Source organism: Procambarus clarkii, chromosome 13 (assembly GCF_040958095.1).
Source record: "Procambarus clarkii isolate CNS0578487 chromosome 13, FALCON_Pclarkii_2.0, whole genome shotgun sequence".
Classification (NCBI taxonomy): Eukaryota; Metazoa; Arthropoda; class Malacostraca; order Decapoda; family Cambaridae; genus Procambarus; species Procambarus clarkii.
In genome coordinates, this window is record NC_091162.1 from 16,384,638 (window position 1) to 16,407,137 (window position 22,500).

The 22,500-nt window shown below is 45.9% G+C and overlaps 2 protein-coding genes across 2 annotated transcripts in view; one reads left to right on the plus strand and one right to left on the minus strand.

Annotated features, from left to right (window-relative positions):
- Positions 1-22,500, plus strand: part of mus201 (rad2 superfamily protein mus201) — a 480,107-nt gene that overhangs the window by 300,235 nt on the left and 157,372 nt on the right. The window lies entirely within an intron of this gene.
- LOC138364356 (aspartic and glutamic acid-rich protein-like) lies at positions 7,258-7,773 on the minus strand. The gene has a single exon (XM_069323967.1). It carries the CDS (start codon positions 7,771-7,773, stop codon positions 7,258-7,260), a length of 516 nt encoding a protein of 171 aa, XP_069180068.1.

The window sequence follows — 22,500 nt, forward strand, 5'->3', positions numbered from 1 at the left end:
GGCTACCAGGCCCCCCTGTGTGCGTGTGTGTTGACCCTTGACCTTAAAAAGTTCCACACGGGAAAATTTTACACCTGCACAATAAAAATTTACAATCTTTAGATATTTTTCCCTCTGCCTCCAGCATACACATTTTTTTTTTGTTACGCTGTTGCAAAGACACTAAAAACTTTGCAAAGCAAGAAAAGCACAAATAAATTTACAAATAACAATATAATAAAAATATATATATATATAAAAAGCGTCAAAGTTTTAAGAATTATTATTATATATGGAAAAAATAATTTAGAAATCGAAAAATAATCCAAATAATAATAATTTGTAATTATAAATTTATTAAACAATTTGGGTTCTATTTTATTTAAGTATACATAAGTATATACTGTATATAAGTATATATGTATATAAGTATATACTGTATACAGGATACAAAACTCTGAAATATAATTGGTCGTTTTGAAATGTGTTTTATACAAAATAATTTTGAACCGTAAAATGTAATTCTAAGAACGCAATTAATTACTCTAAATCTCAAACGATAATTTTAATGAGTAAAAAAAAATTGCCTCAAAGATACAAATCAACTCGATTTCTTTAAAAAAAATAATAATAATAATTGAGGATTTTAAGAAAAACTTGCTAGAAAATTCTTGATAAGATTATTTAGAGCTCGTAAAGCTAGCTTTGATGTTGACTAAGATAATTAAGATATCTTAGACAAAAGTACAATAGAGCACTAAAAGAATGTATAATAATTCCGAGCAACGAAATTGCAATTATGCAGGAGGCCTCTATTATAGAGCACGCTGTGTGTGTACTCACCTAATTGTGTCTGCAGGATCGAGCATTGACTCTTGGATCCCGCCTTTCCAGCCATCGGTTGTTTACAGCAATGACTCCTGTCCTATTTCCCTATCATACCTGGTTTTAAAATTATGAATAGTATTTGCTTCCACAACCTGTTCCTTAAGTGCATTCCATTTTCCCACTACTCTCACGCTAAAAGAAAACTTCCTAACATCTCTGTGACTCATCTGAGTTTCCAGCTTCCACCCATGTCCCCTCGTTCTGTTACTATTCCGTGTGAACATTTCGTCTTTGTCCACTCTGTCAATCCGTCTGAGTATTTCATACGTTCCTATCATGTCCCCCCCCCCTCTCCTTTCTTCTTTCTAAGGCACAGTTTCCTCAGGCGCTCCTCATACCCCATCCCTCGTAACTCTGGGACGAGTCTTGTTGCAAACCTCTGAACCTTTTCCAGTTTCCTTATGTGTTTATTCAGGTGGGGACTCCATGGTGAGGCGGCATACTCTAAGACTGGCCTCACGTAGGCAGTGTAAAGCGCCCTAAATGCCTCCTTACTTAGGTTTCTGAATGATGTTCTAACTTTTGCCAGTGTAGAGTACGCTGCTGTCGTTATCCTATTTATATGTGTCTCAGGAGATAGATTAGGTGTTACGTCCACACCCAGGTCTCTTTCTCGCGTCGTCACAGGTAGGCTGTTCCCCTTCATTGTGTACTGTCCCTTTGGTCTCCTATCTCCTAGTCCCATTTCCATAACTTTACATTTGCTTGTGTTGAACTCCAATAGCCATTTCTCTGACCATCTCTGCAACCTGTTCAGGTCCTCTTGGAGGATCCTGCAATCCTCATCTGTCACAACTCTTCTCATCAACTTTGCGTCATCCGCAAACATCGACATGTAGGACTCTACTCCTGTAAACATGTCATTAACATATACAAGAAATAGAATTGGTCCCAGCACCGATCCTTGAGGTACTCCACTTGTTACTGTTCGCCAGTCCGACTTCTTGCCCCTTACCGTAACTCTCTGGCTCCTTCCTGTTAGGTAGTTCCTTATCCATGCTAGGACCTTTCCCCCCACCCCCGCCAGCTTTTCGAGCTTGAACAGCAGTCTCATGTGCGGTACTGTATCAAAGGCTTTTTGGCAGTCCAGAAATATGCAGTCTGCCCAACCACCAGTGTGTGTGTGTGTGTGTGTGTGTGTGTGTGTGTGTGTGTGTGTGTGTGTGTGTGTGTGTGTGTGTGTGTGTGTGTGTGTGTAGTGGATGAATTGACGGGTTGCTGGACTGGTGGCTGAACCTCGAACCATGAAACGTATTGTCATCTTTAAACACCAGAGTTCTGTCCACTCCAAACCTGTTCCCCTCCCCCCCCCCTCTCCCGGCACCCCCCCCCCCCAACTATCCATATATATACACCTCCACATAGCCTAAAACATTGTGAAATTCTATATTAGGCTCCTCTAATATATAATATAATATATATGTCATTCTTTTAATCTTTTGAAATTTCACGTTCCTGATAATGTATCGACCAAGTTAATGGTCGTAGAAATGCAAATTATTCACTGATATTATGCTAATTTCAATCCAGTGAAACCATATACTAGTGGCCTGTATAGGGAAATATGGATTTGGAAAACATTTGGGTGTATTCTTCGAAGCTGCGTTGTTAGTATATATATATATATATATATATATATATATATATATATATATATATAACCCAGCTCTGTTGAGAGCCCATATTCTTGGAATATATTTTGTCTTTGACTATGAACTTTAAAAACAAAAATCACATCTATTTCGGGGAAGGATCTTATAAAAATTCAATGTTGTGGAGAGATATATATATTGCTGGTGTAGCCTAGTGCTGTATTATAGATTGGCATACATTTTCCTTTACAAAATGTATCCCTAGTTTTTTTGCGTTTATTTATAAATCGTTCCAGAAACATCTCGAATCATCATAGAATCGAAGATTTTAAATATATTATAAATAAATAAAAGACGCCTATGAAAAAACTTCATTTAAAACTCAAACAAATTTAATATCGATGAAATTTTGAGGGGTAACTTAAGGTTTAGTAATTTACAAAGATACTACACATAACGTCAGATTATCAGAGCTTTGCAACGGGTCAAAAACACACATATATACACACATATGTCACACATATGTCACCCCATCAGGTCATTGTGTACTTACTGTCTGCCCTGAACCAGCCACTGTCTGATCTGTACGGGTCAAAAACACACATATATACACACATATGTCACACATATGTCACCCCATCAGGTCATTGTGTACTTACTGTCTGCCCTGAACCAGCCACTGTCTGATCTGTACGGGTCAAAAACACACATATATACACACATATGTCACACATATGTCACCCCATCAGGTCATTGTGTACTTACTGTCTGCCCTGAACCAGCCACTGTCTGATCTGTACGGGTCAAAAACACACATATATACACACATATGTCACACATATGTCACCCCATCAGGTCATTGTGTACTTACTGTCTGCCCTGAACCAGCCACTGTCTGATCTGTACGGGTCAAAAACACACATATATACACACATATGTCACACATATGTCACCCCATCAGGTCATTGTGTACTTACTGTCTGCCCTGAACCAGCCACTGTCTGATCTGTACGGGTCAAAAACACACATATATACACACATATGTCACACATATGTCACCCCATCAGGTCATTGTGTACTTACTGTCTGCCCTGAACCAGCCACTGTCTGATCTGTACGGGTCAAAAACACACATATATACACACATATGTCACACATATGTCACCCCATCAGGTCATTGTGTACTTACTGTCTGCCCTGAACCAGCCACTGTCTGATCTGTACGGGTCAAAAACACACATATATACACACATATGTCACACATATGTCACCCCATCAGGTCATTGTGTACTTACTGTCTGCCCTGAACCAGCCACTGTCTGATCTGTACGGGTCAAAAACACACATATATACACACATATGTCACACATATGTCACCCCATCAGGTCATTGTGTACTTACTGTCTGCCCTGAACCAGCCACTGTCTGATCTGTACGGGTCAAAAACACACATATATACACACATATGTCACACATATGTCACCCCATCAGGTCATTGTGTACTTACTGTCTGCCCTGAACCAGCCACTGTCTGATCTGTACGGGTCAAAAACACACATATATACACACATATGTCACACATATGTCACCCCATCAGGTCATTGTGTACTTACTGTCTGCCCTGAACCAGCCACTGTCTGATCTGTACGGGTCAAAAACACACATATATACACACATGTCACACATATGTCACATATATGTCACCTCATCAGGTCATTGTGTACTTACTGTCTGCCCTGAACCAGCCACTGTCTGATCTGTACGGGTCAAAAACACACATATATACACACATATGTCACATATATGTCACCCCATCAGGTCATTGTGTACTTACTGTCTGCCCTGAACCAGCCACTGTCTGTTCTGTTGCTTAGTTTCTACCACCCGTTTGGCAGGTTTTCCGCGGTCACTTCCTAGCCCTGAAAGTTAAACTGGTCCCTTGGCCAACTGGCTGCCACTGGGAGGGAAGGAGGGAGGACGGGTGTGGGGTTGGGGGTGTACATAGGCTCACCTCTCACTCTCACCAACTCTCTCTAAATTGTCTCTGATGGGAAAAATAATTCAGTTTTATACCTTGATACCTTGTTGTTCTGCACTTCTCTCCCTCTCTCTCTCTCTCTCTCTCTCTCTCTCTCTCTCTCTCTCTCTCTCTCTCTCTCTCTCTCTCTCTCTCTCTCTCTCTCTCTCTCTCTCTCTGTGTGCCCAACCTATTTTTCCTACCTGGTTGGATTTATGCAGTAATCTGGCCAATTACCTAGGGAGGGAGGGAGCGAGGGGGAGAGGGGAGAGGTAGACGATGGGTTGAGGTAGATGGTGAATTCGAGATGGAAGGGAAGGGAAAGTTGAGAAAATGAAAGAAGATAGAGAAGGAAATGAATGACAAGGATAGAATGAAGGAAGGTATAGCGGAAGCAGAAAGCAGGAGGTGAGAGAGAGAGAGAGAGAGAGAGAGAGAGAGAGAGAGAGAGAGAGAGAGAGAGAGAGAGAGAGAGAGAGAGAGAGAGAGAGAGAGAGAGAGAGAGAGATGGAAGAGGGGGGAATAGAAAGAAGATAGAAATGGAAAAGGGAGAGAACAGGTGGAGGTAGGTAGCCCCGCTCCCCTAATTACTCAACTATGGTAGTTATCACAGCATGATGTATCTTCTCCTCGATACATCATGCTGTTGTGGGTATCATTGTGCATCCTGAGACACGTGTGTGTGTGTCATATGACATCTCCCCGGGTGGTGTCACGTTTAAATAGCAATGTCTTTATGAACAAAGGGCCGTGACTAGGATTCGAACCTGCGTCCGAGAGCATCCCCAGACGCTGCCTTAATCGACTGAGCTACGACATGGTCAAAAGAAGAATTGCAACCAGGAGTTCTACTGAACTTTCGTATGTTCATTAGTAGGGGGGGGGGAGAGAGAGGGATAGGCCTATATGGGGAGGGGGGATAGGGAAGGCGGTGTCCATCCACTACAACATTCATGCAACATTGCGTCAACGTTGCTCTTGTATATTACACACCCACGGTTGTCCAGTAGAGATATAACTGCCGTTGGAAGGCAGGTGTGTGGTCTCTATATATATGACTGCATCAACCTCTGCAACCTCCCTACCTCCCCCCCATTCCCTCCTTCCCTCACCTCATGTTGCATAGCAGGTGTGTGAGATCAAACAGGTGTGTGAGGTGAAGCAGGTGTGTGAGATCAAACAGGTGTGTGAGGTGAAGCAGGCGTGTGAGATCAAACAGGTGTGTGAGGTAAAGCAGGTGTGTGAGATCAAGCAGGTGTGTGAGGTGAAGCAGGTGTGTGAGATCAAACAGGTGTGTGAGGTGAAGCAGGCGTGTGAGATCAAACAGGTGTGTGAGGTAAAGCAGGTGTGTGAGATCAAGCAGGTGTGTGAGATCAAGCAGGTGTGTGAGATCAAGCAGGTGTGTGAGATCAAGCAGGTGTGTGAGATCAAGCAGGTGTGTGAGATCAAGCAGGTGTATGAGATCAATCAGGTACATGAGATCAATCAGGTGCACGAAATCAATCAGGTGCACGAGATCAATCAGGTGCATGAGATCAATCAGGTGTACGAGATCAAGCAGGTGTATAAGTTACAGTTAACTTAACGGAGCACCTGACCACTGCCACCACCGGGACACGAACCCTGCATGCCAGCCACCATGTAGCCAGCAGAGCCGTTGTCCTCACAGACGACAAACACACACACCAACTGGACCACACTGGAACACAAGACAAAAATAAAAAGGAAAACATCGCAAGAAATCTCCTTGCTCGCTCGTTCTTGCCCCTACGGGAGTTTTTGCCCGGAGTCTGGGAGGGGGAAAAAACTGGTTTATTCATGCCTGGTCACTAGAGGAAAAATGAATTGAACTCTGGTAAGGGATTTGGAGAAGGAGGAGGAGGAGGAGGGTCAAGGAGAAAGAATTATAAGAAAAGATAGAATAACATATTTTTGTGTCAGTAATGTATAGGTTGCTATAGGTGCCGCTGGGGGCTCGAACTCGGGTCGTGCTCTTGAGCGAGGGCGTTATATATACCCCCTCTGCTATAGGTGCCGCTGGGGGCTCGAACTCGGGTCGTGCTCTTGAGCGAGGGCGTTATATATACCCCCTCTGCTATAGGTGCCGCTGGGAGCTCGAACTCGGGTCGTGCTCTTGAGCGAGGGCGTTATATATACCCCCTCTGCTATAGGTGCCGCTGGGGGCTCGAACTCGGGTCGTGCTCTTGAGCGAGGGCGTTATATATACCCCCTCTGCTATAGGTGCCGCTGGGGGCTCGAACTCGGGTCGTGCTCTTGAGCGAGGGCGTTATATATACCCCCTCTGCTATAGGTGCCGCTGGGGGCTCGAACTCGGGTCGTGCTCTTGAGCGAGGGCGTTATATATACCCCCTCTCTGCTATAGGTGCCGCTGGGGGCTCGAACTCGGGTCGTGCTCTTGAGCGAGGGCGTTATATATACCCCCTCTGCTATAGGTGCCGCTGGGAGCTCGAACTCGGGTCGTGCTCTTGAGCGAGGGCGTTATATATACCCCCTCTGCTATAGGTGCCGCTGGGGGCTCGAACTCGGGTCGTGCTCTTGAGCGAGGGCGTTATATATACCCCCTCTGCTATAGGTGCCGCTGGGGGCTCGAACTCGGGTCGTGCTCTTGAGCGAGGGCGTTATATATACCCCCTCTCTGCTATACTCCTCAGGATGCTCTATATATGGAAGAAGAGAAAGGGAAAAAATAGGTGGAAGAGAGGCAAGAAGCACAAGAGAAAAAGCAGTGAGAAGAATAGGCAAATGATGAGGAAAAACATCTTAATGTGACGCTGTAGCATCAAAATCATCATCTTCAGCATCAAAATCATCATCTTCAGCATCAAAATCATCATCTTCAGCATCAAAATCATCATCTTCAGCATCAAAATCATCATCTTCAGCATCAAAATCATCATCTTCAGCATCAAAATCATCATCTTCAGCATCAAAATCATCATCTTCAGCATCAAAATCATCATCTTCAGCATCAAAATCATCATCTTCAGCATCAAAATCATCATCTTCAGCATCAAAATCATCATCTTCAGCATCAAAATCATCATCTTCAGCATCAAAATCATCATCTTCAGCATCAAAATCATTATCTTCAGCATCAAAATCATCATCTTCAGCATCAAAATCATCATCTTCAGCATCAAAATCATCATCTTCAGCATCAAAATCATCATCTTCAGCATCAAAATCATCATCTTCAGCATCACACTCATCATCTTCAGCATCACACTCATCATCTTCAGCATCACACTCATCATCTTCAGCATCAACACTCATCATCTTCAGCATCAACACTCATCATCTCCAACATCAACACTCATCAAAGAGACAGAAATCACACCAAACTTTTTTTTTTTGACATTTTTCTCTACTGTTTTCCTGCTGTGAGTCCTACGTGACTCATCCCCCCCCCCACAGGTGGGGTCACCCCCTCTACCTGACTCATCCCCCCCCACAGGTGGGGTCACCCCCTCTACCTGACTCATCCCCCCCCCCACAGGTGGGGTCACCCCCTCTACCTGACTCATCCCCCCCCCCCACAGGTGGGGTCACCCCCTCTACCTGACTCATCCCCCCCCCCCACAGGTGGGGTCACCCCCTCTACCTGACTCATCCCCGAATTGGCAAACTAACTCAACCGTCCAGCTCCACTACCTAGCCCCGAGCCCATCTCACCCACCTCTGACTCATCCACTGACAATAAATATATCCAGGGGAGCGAGGTCTGGCCACACACACACACACACACACACACACACACACACACACACACACACACACACACATAACTAGGTGAGTAACTAGGTGAGTACACTAGGTGACTAGGTGAGTACACACACACACACACACACACACACACACACACACACACACATAACTAGGTGAGTACACTAGGTGACTAGGTAACTAGGTGAGTACACACACACACACACACACACACACACACACACACACACACACACACACACACACACACACACACACACACACACACACACACACACTCACACACACCAACTGGGCAGAAATAAAGCAATTAGAGCATACAAGGAAGGGAAAGGGGTAGATAGGTAATGGGAAAGGGGGGGGGGAGTTTAACCACAGGTCAAGGGTCATAGTTTGAGGGAGATCCATCAAGTGATTACAGTGATTAAGGTGTTGGGGGGAGGGGAGAAGGTGGGCATTAATTGACCCAGAATATCACACACGGTAGTTTGGAAAAATAATTATCTGATATTTAGAAAACTGGATTTTGATGTCAAGAAGATGAGGAAGAAGGAGAAGGAGAAGGAGAAGGAGAAGGAGGAATAAGAAGATAGGTATAAGAAAAAGAGGATTTTGTCTCATAAATAAACTGAAATAATCAATAGACATAAGGAATTATCTTTTGGGTGGATTAAATATAGTTGATGCACTACATATTAAATACTCATCTAGCTTAGGTACACCTTCCTTCCTCTTGACTAAGAGAGCCCTTCCTCTACACCTCAGCTGCTGACACAGCTGACGTTGCCTCTATAACCCCTCTCCCTCACTTCCCCTCATCTTCCTCTTACGGAGCTATTCATGCCCGTGCCACCTCTTGGGTGGCTTAATCTTTATCTATAGATTATACATACACACTCATCCTCTTTAGTGTATATGTATTCCCCAGTCACTATGTATCCTCTGCGTGTCTTAGAATGATATCACGATAGCGACGGTTCGTGCTACAATCAGTGATCATTCCCGCTACAATCACTAATCATTCGTATGCTACAATCACCAATCATTCGAAAACCTGTACATCTTTGACTAATGATAGCAGGTGTGTTTACAGTTATTAAACAGTTGATGAATTCGGAAGTACTGCAAGATTGTTGATAACAACAATAACATCTGATTGTGACCTCTTCCAGTCCTGTAAACGGTGGATAAATGTGATCAAGCCTACTATGACCGTTGAAAGATGCACAGGTTTCGTGAGTGGTTGTGTAAATGTTCTGACAGCTGCCTTGACCACCAGCCAACCAGTCAGCTCTCGCCCTCCTGTTATTGGAACAAATCCCAAGGCCACGCGCAGTGCTGCAGGTGTGGGTTCAGGTGTGTGTGCATGTGTGTTCAGTGCTGCAATGTGTGTGTGTGTTCAGGTAGGCCCAGAGGCATCACGGTCAAGGGATATAAATGCACTGAAATTATTGAAATGAGTTGGGCGATAAACTCATTCTTTGAACTTAGGACTCAAGAGCAGCATGTGTGGTAGGCCCAGAGGCATCACGGTCAAGGGATATAAATGCACTGAAATTTTTTTAAATGAGTTGGGCGACAAACTCATTCTCTGAACCTAGGACTCAAGAGCGGCAAGTTTTCTGTTCCAGCAGCAGCCTCATCATTGTTATTCAGCGAGGAAGTGCTTCTTGCGTCATAAGTTACACATATCCCCCTGCAACCCGTTCTCGCAAATTTAATAAGTCAATATTGACTTATTAAATATGTGCATAGGTGACATACTTAACATAATAGATACCCTTAAAAAGATTCATAGAAAACACCGACCTTACCTAACCTTGTTAGAATCTTAAGATAAGCATCTTATTGCTTCGTAATTACAATTATTACTTAACCTATACCTATTATAGGTTAGGTAATAATTGTAATTACGAAGCAATAAGATGCTTATCTTAACATACTAAGTAGGTTAGATAAGGTCGGTGTTTTCTATGAATCTTTTTAAGGGTATCTATTATGTTAAGTATGTCACCTATGCACATATTTAATAAGTCAATATTGACTTATTAAATTTGCGAGAACGGGTTGCCCCCACATATGAGGATCAGGAGAGGAGATTTAGAATATGAAATCTGTTATATTACAGATTACTGTAATATTACAGGCTATAATATGTATATTAGAATGTCTGTGGGCAAGCTTAACTCAATTTTTCACGGTAATTGCTGTTGGGTACGTGCTCAACATGGATGGGTCGGGGCTGGCGTCATTGATATGAGCGTCACGTGATACAGTGCCAAAATAGTTTCTATGACGAACCTTTCACTTGCTACTGTCTTGCTCCAGACTTCACAAATAAATAAATAAATAAATAAATAAATAAATATATATTGTATTCCTTACAATATTGTCAACATTATGAACTGATCTTGGGAAAATTAACATAAATTTTCTACTCTCCATACTTTGGTCGCAGCGGCGAAACTTTAGTTATAATGGCATAAAGGTTGATGGTGGTTAGACAGCCGCGGCTGGGGCCGCGGAGCTGGAGCCTCCTGCACTATACCAGCCTCGAACCCGTGTCCAGGCCTACAGCTGTCAGCCGTGAACCTCTTTTTGAAGAAAAGAAAGAGATCAAGATAAAAAGGCAGTTAAAGATAGTGAGACAAAGCGGAAGACAGAAAAATAGACAAAGAGAGAGAGAGAGAGAGATAGAGAGAGGGACAGATAGAGAGAGAGAGACGGGGGATCGAGCCCCTTCTTGCTAATCTCCACAAAGACAAATGGTTTTCTCACATAAACACAAAAATTCACAGAAAAATCCAGCTGAGAAGAGAGTTTAATTAGGCAGTTGAAGCCAGACAAGTCATTAGTAGCCACGTCTCTTAGGGTCCAATTTCCCACACTTTGAAGGTATTGCCCATGGTCCTTACGTACTCTGAGGCCTGGCACTTTCCTGCCCCCGATTATGGCAGGGGACTGACACAGATTTAGAATGGGAGAGAAAGATTGGCTTAGAAACACCTCTAATGGGCTGTTAGTGTGTTGTTTGAGGCTCACCTGGTGGAAAGGGGGGTTTGCCTGACACAGAAATGCACAGGCGTGTAAGAAGGTACACATTGGTGTGTGTATTGGCTGTGCAAACTACGCTGATGTGCACGTACACACACACACACACACACACACACACACACACACACACACACACACACACACACACACACACACACACACACACACACACACACACACACACACATACACACACACACACACACACACACACACACACACACACACACACACACACACACACACACACACGGACACACACTCAAACACACGCAATCAATACTCCTCGCCAAACTCCGGCTGGACCCGGGACACACACACACACACACACACACACACACACACACACACACACACACACACACACACACACACACACACACACACACACACACACACACACGGACACACACGGACACGCACTCAAACACACGCAATCAATACTCCTCGCCAAACTCCGGCTGGACCCGGGACACACACACACAATATCCACTATTGACTGTACCCACCGAGGCTCAAGAGAGCGGCGGACGGACGGTGCTCAAGCTGTTCTGCTAAATATGCTTCCTTTGTCGCATTTAGTACACAGGTAACCACCCCGGCCTGGTCCGTGGTGCGAGAGAGAGAGAGAGAGAGAGAGAGAGAGAGAGAGAGAGAGAGAGAGAGAGAGAGAGAGAGAGAGAGAGAGAGAGAGAGAGAGAGAGAGAGAGAGAGAGAGAGACAGAGAGAGAGAGAGAGAGAGAGAGAGAGAGAGAGAGAGAGAGAGAGAGAGAGAGAGAGAGAGAGAGAGAGAGAGAGAGAGGGAGAGAGAGAGAGACAGAGAGAGAGAGAGAGACAGAGAGACAGAGAGACAGAGAGGAACCACAATCTGATTTGCCTTCTCCCAAAATATTAATTGAGGATTAAATGCAATTTTTCTTCTGCAATATTGGCCTTACTGTTTAATTCCCTCCATCTCGTTTCCCCCCTCTCCCTATTCTCCACTCTCCATTCTCCCTTCCTCTATCTCCCTCTCTCCTTCTCCCTCATTCGTCTATACGTCTGATAATGGGAAGGAACATAAGCAACTCTCCATAAAGTAAAGACAATATTCTATGTAAACAGATATCACAGAACATGAAATTGAGGGGAAAAAAAAACATTATTCTGTGTCTTGGTAAAGAAGGACATAGAGGAGGAGGAGAGGCAGAAGGAGAGGCAGAGGAGGAGAGGCAGGAGGAGAAGGAGGAGAGGTAGGAGGAAGAGAAAGGGATAATTCGCCAAGATTTTTTTGACTCCGAATTGACGGGTCAGTAATTCCTGGTCAGAGTCACGGTACTGAACACTTCCTGACCCCTTGTACTCACGCACTCACCCATGCATTCACGCACTCACACTTATTCCTTCAAGCAAGCACTCGCACGCACGCTTACTCTCTCAAGTACTCCACTCGCACTCCAAGAACTCACGCCTGCACTCCTAGCTATAACCAGGTCTGAAGATCACACATAACTAGCCAATTTGAGCCTAACTACAGGTGCACAAAATATATATTAGACTTTTACACAAGATCTGTCACGTTCCGGCCCTCATTAGTGTGGAAATTCATTGAATTAGAATACCTTTTTACTTCCAGTAAAGTGATCATCCAGGCTGTCTATACCCTGGTGTCCTTTTTGCATGTTGTTACAACCCGTTTAACAACGTAGTTTCGTTAAACCTCCACAACCTCGTTAATTACACGTTGTTCGAGCATGCTGGCAGTATCCAAGAGTTAAGATTCATTGAACGCTGACTCAACTTTTATTCTCTTGCGCCCCACTGGGTTAACGAACTCCCTAGATCAACGAGACGACATTAGAGACACGAAGCGTTAACCAAACAGTAGGTTCAACGCGGCTCTGGCTCCACCACTCGGGGTAGGGGCCAGTGCTCACCGGCTCTCCACAAAAGGCTTTTGTTTAACGAGATCCGTGATATTGTGGGAAGCAGAGAGACACAGCTATTGACACCGCTACTTTCTCGTTCGGTGTAGCGGATCCTGCTAGACACCGCTACTTACGCGTTCAGTGTAGCGGTTCCTGCTAGGCTCCATATAACCACCGCAATCGCTCGTTCGAGGTAATCAGAATGTGACAAGATAATTTAGCATTCGGTCCTCAACCCTTTGATGGTGGGTATGTGGGCCTGCGGGCCGCTCCAAGCAACAGCCTGGTGGACCAAACTCTCACAAGTCAAGTCTGGCCTCGGGCCGTGGCTTGGGGAGTAGAAGAACTCCCAGAACTCCATCAAGCAGGTTAGGTTAGGTTAGGTTAGTCTAGGTTAAGTTAAGTTAAGTTAGGTTAAGTTAGGCTAGGTTAGGTTAGGTTAGGTTTGGTTAAGTTAGGCTAGGTTATGTTAGGCTAGGTCAGGTTTGGTTAGGTTAGGTTAGGTTAGGTTAGGCTAGGCTAAGTTAGTCTAGGTTAGGTTTGGTTATCATTAATGAAAGCGTTCAGACCAGCTGCTTATCAGATCGTGAGAATGGGCTGACTCTAATCTCATATTATCAGGTAACATGTTGTTCAGATCAACCAGACTGTAATTAGGTAATTTAGAACTATGTCATGGGAACAATGCTTAAACGTCAGCCTAAATTACATTTTTTTCTGGTAAAATTTAGGTGATTCACACGAGTAATGCATTAAAAAAAAAAAAAAAAAAAAGAATCAGTATATATTTCTTTGGAGTTTCTCCCCCCCAAAAAGTATTTACATAATGTAATATCATTTACATAAGGCAAAATTTCGAATCCAACGCAAGGAATACATGCAATACGGGATCTGTCTCGTAAAGCTGCGAACTGGACCGTGGTTCGAGGCTCCTGAGTGGGGGTGTTCCATTCTACTGAGTGGGGGGTGTTCCACTCTACTGAGTGGGGGGTGTTCCACTCTACTGAGTGGGGGGTGTTCCACTCTACTGAGTGGGGGTGTTCCACTCTACTGAGTGGGGGGTGTTCCATTCTACTGAGTGGGGGTGTTCCACTCTACTGAGTGGGGGTGTTCCACTCTACTGAGTGGGGGTGTTCCATTTCAAGAACATTTAGAAGGTGTTATTGAAGAACAAAAAAAAACACTCATCATTGTGCAAGTTCAACAAACTGTTCTTGAAACCAGGCAACACAGGCAGCCACGTGACAACATTCTACCAACCGCAATAGTTCACGTGATCAAACATCAAGGTCTTCAAACACGGCTCAATTGGATATTCCACATCATAGAGGACAATACCAGGGAATGACATTGCAGAGAAAACTTTAAAAAAATGTCCATAGAAAAAAGCAGGAAATGTAGACATTGACATACTACCAAATAGATTACCAATCTACCAGGTAGATTACCAGTCTACCAGGTAGACTACCAGTCAAGTAGAGATTGACAAGCATTGCAGATGTGCAATGACCACAATGCAGCTCATGCAACATCCACCTATGCAATGCATCAACTCTGAATCACACACCTGGTATTCGGAGACACACCTGGTACCTGGAGATACACACCTGGTGCCTGGAGATACACACCTGCTACCCAGCACCCAGTCAGTTCTGTGGTGGTGGGGGGGGGGGGGAAATACCCTTCCCCCCCCCTCTCTCCCCCGTTCCTCTATCCGCCAGACATACACTTGCAACCCGTTCTCGCAAATTTAATAAGTCAATATTGACTTATTAAATATGTGCATAGGTGACATATTTAACATAATAGATACCCTTAAAAAGATTCATAGAAAACACCGACCTTACCTAACCTACTTAGTATGTTAAGATAAGCATCTTATTGCTTCGTAATTACAATTATTACCTAACCTATAATAGGTATAGGTTAAGTAATAATTGTAATTACGAAGCAATAAGATGCTTATCTTAAGATACTAACAAGGTTAGGTAAGGTCGGTGTTTTCTATGAAGCTTTTTAAGGGTATCTATTATGTTTAGTATATCACCTATGCACGTAGTTAATAAGTGAATATTGACTTTACGAATTTGCGAGAACGGGTTGCCACTTGATTCACTCGGGCACTAGGGGAGACTCGAACCTCCGACCCCCACGGCCGTGACGCGGAAGCTCTTTCCACTGAACTGCCGGGAAGCCGATAGTTGATATCCACACTAGTTACGGGGGGGGGGGAGGGGCGCTTGACAATTCATTCACTTCATAGATAAAAGGACATATTTCACGGTCTATAGGTTCATTATTTATACCATTCTCGTCAAATTTCCATTCGCGGTTTACGGTATGTGGGTGGGGTGAGGTGGGGGGGGGGGGGGGGGGGGAGGTTGGGGGGTGTATGTGGGGGGGGGGGGGAGGGAGGGGAGGTGTATGTGGGGGGGGCCACATCCCCCAAACAACAGCCACAAACAGCCACAAACAGACCACTATTTTCCTATCAAGTGTTTTTGATCTGGAAGAGTAAGGAGAGAGCCTTTCGTTGCTCGATCTTGAACTCGTCTAGATTAGATCAGTATAGCAGCATCTGTACTCACAACCACCACCACAACACGACACCACCACAACACCACACCACCACAACACCACACCACCACCACAACCGCCACAACCACAACACCACACCACCACCACAACCGCCACAACCACAACACCACACCACCACAACACCACACCACCACAACACCACACCACCACCACAACCGCCACAACCACAACACCACACCACCACAACACCACACCACCACAACACCACACCACCACCACAACACCACACCACCACAACACCACACCACCACCACAACCGCCACAACCACAACACCACACCACCACAACACCACACCACCACAACACCACACCACCACCACAACACCACACCACCACAACACCACACCACCACCACAACCGCCACAACCACAACACCACACCACCACCACAACACCACACCACCACAACACCACACCACCACCACAACCGCCACAACCACAACACCACACCACGACAACACCACACCACCACCACAACACCACACCACCACAACCACCACCACAACACCACACCACCACCACAACACCACACCACCACCACAACACCACACCACCACCACAACACCACACCACCACCACAACCGCCACAACCACAACACCACACCACCACAACACCACACCACCACAACCACCACCACAACACCACACCACCACCACAACACCACACCACCACCACAACACCACACCACCACAACCACCACCACAACACCACACCACCACCACAACACCACACCACCACCACAACACCACACCACCACCACAACACCACACCACCACCACAACCGCCACAACCACAACACCACACCACCACAACACCACACCACCACAACCACCACCACAACACCACACCACCACCACAACACCACACCACCACCACAACACCACACCACAACCACAACACCACACCACCACCACAACACCACACCACCACCACAACACCACACCACCACCACAACCGCCACAACCACAACACCACACCACCACCACAACCGCCACAACCACAACACCACACCACCACCACAACCGCCACAACCACAACACCACACCACCACAACACCACACCACCACCACAACCGCCACAACCACAACACCACACCACCACAACACCACACCACCACCACAACCACAACACCACACCACCACAACACCACACCACCACCACAACCGCCACAACCACAACACCACACCACCACAACACCACACCACCACCACAACCACCACAACCACAACACCACACCACCACAACACCACCACAACACCACCACAACCACAACACCACACCACCACAACACCACACCACCACAACACCACACCACCACAACACCACACCACCACAACACCACACCACCACAACACCACACCACCGCCACAACCACAACACCACACCACCACACCACCACCACAACCACAACACCACACCACCACAACACCACACCACCACCACCACAACACCACACCACCACAACACCACACCACCACCACCACAACACCACACCACCACAACACCACACCACCACAACACCACACCACCACAACACCACACCACCGCCACAACCACAACACCACACCACCACCACAACACCACACCACCACCACAACCACAACACCACACCACCACAACACCACACCACCACCACCACAACACCACACCACCACAACACCACACCACCACAACACCACACCACCACAACACCACACCACCGCCACAACCACAACACCACACCACCACAACACCACACCACCACCACAACCACAACACCACACCACCACAACACCACACCACCACCACAACCTCCACAACCACAACACCACACCACCACAACACCACAACACCACACCACCGCCACAACCACAACACCACACCACCACAACACCACACCACCACAACACCACACCACCACCACAACCGCCACAACCACAACATCACTTTCCCGCCGAATTTAGCACCTATAGCAAACGGCAACGGAACAAAAACATTCCGAAATTGACGACAAATGCTAAATTTCATTGTTCGTTCGTCAGCAGCGAGTGTTTAAAGGAATTTATTTGGAGAATACATCTGGCGCCGCAGAGAGCCAGGAATTGTCATGGATTGGTTGACAGATAAAAAAAAGCTTCACTCACCCAGTTGGCTTTGATTGGTTACTCTGAGTGATTAAATGGGAGTGTGGGAGAGTGAGGGGGAGAGGGAGTGTGGGAGAGTGAGGGAGAGTGAGGGGAAGTGGGGGAGAGTGAGCGAGAGTGAGGGGAAGTGGGGGAGAGTGAGGGAGAGTGAGGGGAAGTGGGGGAGAGTGAGGGAGAGTGAGGGAAGGAAGAGAGAGATAGGGGAGAGTGAGGGAAGGAAGAGAGAGATAGGGGAGAGTGAGGGAAGGAAGAGAGAGATAGGGGAGAGCGAGAATGAAAGAGAAAATGAGAGACAGAAAGAGAAATAGATAGCAAAAACAAATGAGAATGAGATAAAGAAAAGAATGAAGGAGTGTGAGCAAGAATGAGTCAACAGGTGAGGTGCTAAGACATCACCTCTCATGTCTATTAACGTAGAGAAGACGGGGTCCGGGAGCTAGAGCTCCTACCATTAACAAACACAAAATATTCTTGTTTCAAACACCACCACGACGACGGGTCGGCAGGAAAGTAACCGGATGGGTGACCGGACAGCCGTGCCTTAGGCTAGAGGAGAACCTAAATAGGTAAATTTAAGGTCAGCACACACAAAGGGGGTGACCCCCAAAGGGGCGACCCCCAAAGGGGTGACCCCCAAAAGGGGCGACCCCCAAAGGGGTGACCCCCAAAGGGGCGGCCCCCAAAGGGGCGGCCCCCAAAGGGGTGACCCCCAAAGGGGTGACCCCCAAAAGGGCAGCCCCCAAAGGGGCGACCCCCAAAGGGGCGGCCCCCAAAGGGGTGGCCCCCTAACACGAGGCTCTTCCCCCCAAACAATGGAATATGAAACACAAGTCTCCAATCTTACCCTAAAGTCATTTGTGTTACAATGTGTTTTTTCATGTTGTTTTAAGGAATTGTTCCCATCTTCGTTTTTCTGATGTCTTCAATGTTTTCTTATGGATTAATGTTTTTGTTCTCTCTGTGTGTGTGTGTATTTACTATTTCTGTCTGCAGAATCGGGGTTTTTTAGCTCTTGGGTCCCGGCTTTCTAATCCTGTCTATTTGTCCTCTATTATATCTACTATATATATGTTTCTCTAACACACACAATCACACACTCTTCCAGGAAGCAGCCCGTAGTGTGTGTGTGTGTGTGTGTGTGTGTGTGTGTGTGTGTGTGTGTGTGTGCGTGCGTGCGTGCGTGCGTGCGTGCGTGCGTGCGTGTGCGTGCGTTCCCGTTAACTTCCGTTGCGCGCGCGCGGTTATTACATCCTAAATTTTCACTACCACCAATTCTTCCGAAACAGATGATTCCCTGGAGCCCTATTTTCCTCACAGAGACGGAAATTTTCGAAATTGGAACGGGAATTGGGAGCCATCACTGACTGAGGGATATATTGCAAGGGGAGGAACCGGGCCGCCTCACCAAAGAGCATTCCACGAGTATGCCAGGCACTGAGATTGACAGTTTTCTGGGCACTGGCGTTGATTAGTCAATTAGGTCCTCAATAGCCAATTGATGGGATGCCTTCTTCTCTCCCCCCTCCCCGCCCCCCGCTCAAATTTCCCTGTCAACCACCAGCCCTGTCAACCATCAGCCCTGTCAACCACCAGCCCTGTCAACCACCAGCCCTGTCAACCACCAGCCCTGTCAACCACCAGCCCTGTCAACCACCAGCCCTGTCAACCACCAGCCCTGTCAACCACCAGCCCTGTCAACCATCAGCCCTGTCAACCACCAGCCCTGTCAACCACCAGCCCTGTCAACCACCAGCCCTGTCAACCATCAGCCCTGTCAACCACCAGCCCTGTCAACCACCAGCCCCATCAACCACCACCCCCACACTAAGCTCTTCGTCTACCACCTCAACTCCCTCTCCTTCCCTCCCCCCCCCTTCAATTTCCCCCCCTCCCTCCCCCCCCCTCTCCTCCTTCCTGGACGGATGGGAGGTGATTGCTATTTCCGGAGAAAGTTTAGTTTGGGCAATTTTCCTGTTCTGCTTCTCGCCCCCTGTTCTTATTCCCTGTTCTTATTCCCTGTTCTTTCCGCTATATTTAGTCTCCTTCTTCTTCTTGGGGGAAGAAATGTTGATTTGTACTCACCTATTTACCGTGTGTGTGTGTGTGTGTGTGTGTGTGTGTGTGTGTGTGTGTGTGTGTGTGTGTGTGTGTGGGTGTGTTTTATAAGTTCTAACATATATTTGTTTTCCTTACAGGTGAGGTGCAAGTGAAAACGCCATAAGACAAGGTGATTGGACCCAACGCTCGTTAGTGTGTAAGTCAGATATATATATATATATATATATATATATATATATATATATATATATATATATATATATATATATATATATATATATATGTCGTACCTAGTAGCCAGAACGCACTTCTCAGCCTACTATTCAAGGCCCGATTTGCCTAATAAGCCAAGTTTTCCTTAATTAATATATTTACTATAATTTTTTTCTTATGAAATGATAAAGCAACCCTTTTCTCTATGTATGAGGTCAATTTTTTTTTTATTGGAGTTAAAATTAACGTAGATATATGACCGAACCTAACCAACCCTACCTAACCTAACCTAACCTATATTTATAGGTAAGGTTAGGTTAGGTAGCCAAAAAAAGCTAGGTTAGGTTAGGTTAGGTAGGTTAGGTAGACGAAAAAACATTAATTCATGAAAACTTGGCTTATTAGGCAAATCGGGCCTTGAATAGTAGGCTGAGAAGTGCGTTCTGGCTATTAGGTACGACATATATATATATATATATATATATATATATATATATATATATATATATATATATATATATATATATATATATATATATATATATATATATATATATAACATCCACGTATGTCGCATATACACACATATACGGCTTTAAAACACCTGTGGATCACAACACCTGAAAAAAGGGGGGGAAAGATGTTTGAATTTAATTCAATTTAAATCCAGTTCAATTTAAAATTGATCAGCCCATGCTAAATAAGGAGTTGCATTTGTTTACGAAGTGGCAAAGGAGGAAAACGGGTCATGATTTCTGATGGAGGTATGACTCGTTTAGACCCCAGCGATGGCTGCTGCTGGGGGGGTTGGTCCAGTAGGTCATTTTTCATACCTAGCTGACACATGGGGGCGATATAGGAGGTATAACGACGTTTCGGGCCGTTTTGGACCATTGTGGCGATGTTTCGGACCGTCCTGGACCATTGTGGTGATGTTTCGGACCGTCCTGGACCATTGTGGTGATGTTTCGAACCGTTCTGGACCATTGTGGTGACGTTTCGGACCGTTCTGGACCATTGTGGTGACGTTTCGGACCGTTTTGGGCCATTGTGGTGACGTTTCGGACCGTTTTGGACCATTGTGGCGATGTTTCGGACCGTTCTGGACCATTGTGGCCACGTTTCGGACCGTACTAGACCATTGTGGCCACGTTTTGAACCATTGTGGCCACGTTTCGGACCGTCCTAGACCATTGTGGCCACGTTTCGGACCGTCCTAGACCATTGTGGCCACGTTTCGGACCGTCCTAGACCATTGTGGCCACGTTTCGGACCGTCCTAGACCATTGTGGCCACGTTTCGGACCGTCCTAGACCATTGTGGCCACGTTTCGGACCGTCCTAGACCATTGTAGAGTCCGGTTATTTCGCCTTTGTGGGTTGGGCTTCCTGACGTTTCAGTCACGTTGTTGTGTTGTGGAGTGTTGCGTCCCCGCGGTGTTGCGGAGGCTCTGGAGCCAGGGCCCAGGAGCTAGAGGACCGCCGGACGCGGCTCTCAGTATTGTCCAGTAAAATATTCAGCTTCCCATCCTGTTTTGTGTATTTGTGTTTCTCCTCATCTGTAGTGTTTCCCTGTTTTGTGTATTTGTGTTTCTCCTCATCTGTAGTGTTTCCCTGTTTTATTTGGTGTGTTTTTTCCCTCTCGTTTCTTCAGTGTTTCTTGTCTAGTTTCACTACTTCAGTGAGAGCAGTTTCCCCTTCACCTGGGCTGTAGGAGACTCGAATCCTGGACCCCCCCAAGCGTGTGAAGCCGAAGCTCTATCCACTGGGCTATGAGTAGCCTTAATAAGGATTTTTTTTTTGTTTACAGTTTGATAAGTGTTGAAGCTTTTTTTCCGTAATTGTGAGGATAGACTGGTGGTGGGGGTGACTGTTTCAGTGTTCTGGTGATAGACTGGTGGTGACTGTTTCAGTGTTCTGGTGATAGACTGGCGGTGACTGTTTCAGTGTTCTGGTGATAGACTGGTGGTGGTGGTGACTGTTTCAGTGTTCTGGTGATAGACTGGTGGTGACTGTTTCAGTGTTCTGGTGATAGACTGGCGGTGACTGTTTCAGTGTTCTGGTGATAGACTGGTGGTGGTGATGACTGTTCAGTGTTCTGGTGATAGACTGGTGGTGGTGGTGACTGTTCAATGTTCAGTGTTCTACTAGACCTTGCCAGTTTTACTAGACAAATGTTATATTTTTTAGGGGCGGTGATGTTGTGTTGTGGTGAGTCGCTGACCTGGTGACTGATCCGGTCTTCTTGTTCGAAAATAAGAGCTACAGAATTGAAGCTTTACTCATCGAGGTTTCATTGATTCAGGTTATCTAGTTCCTCTGGGAGCC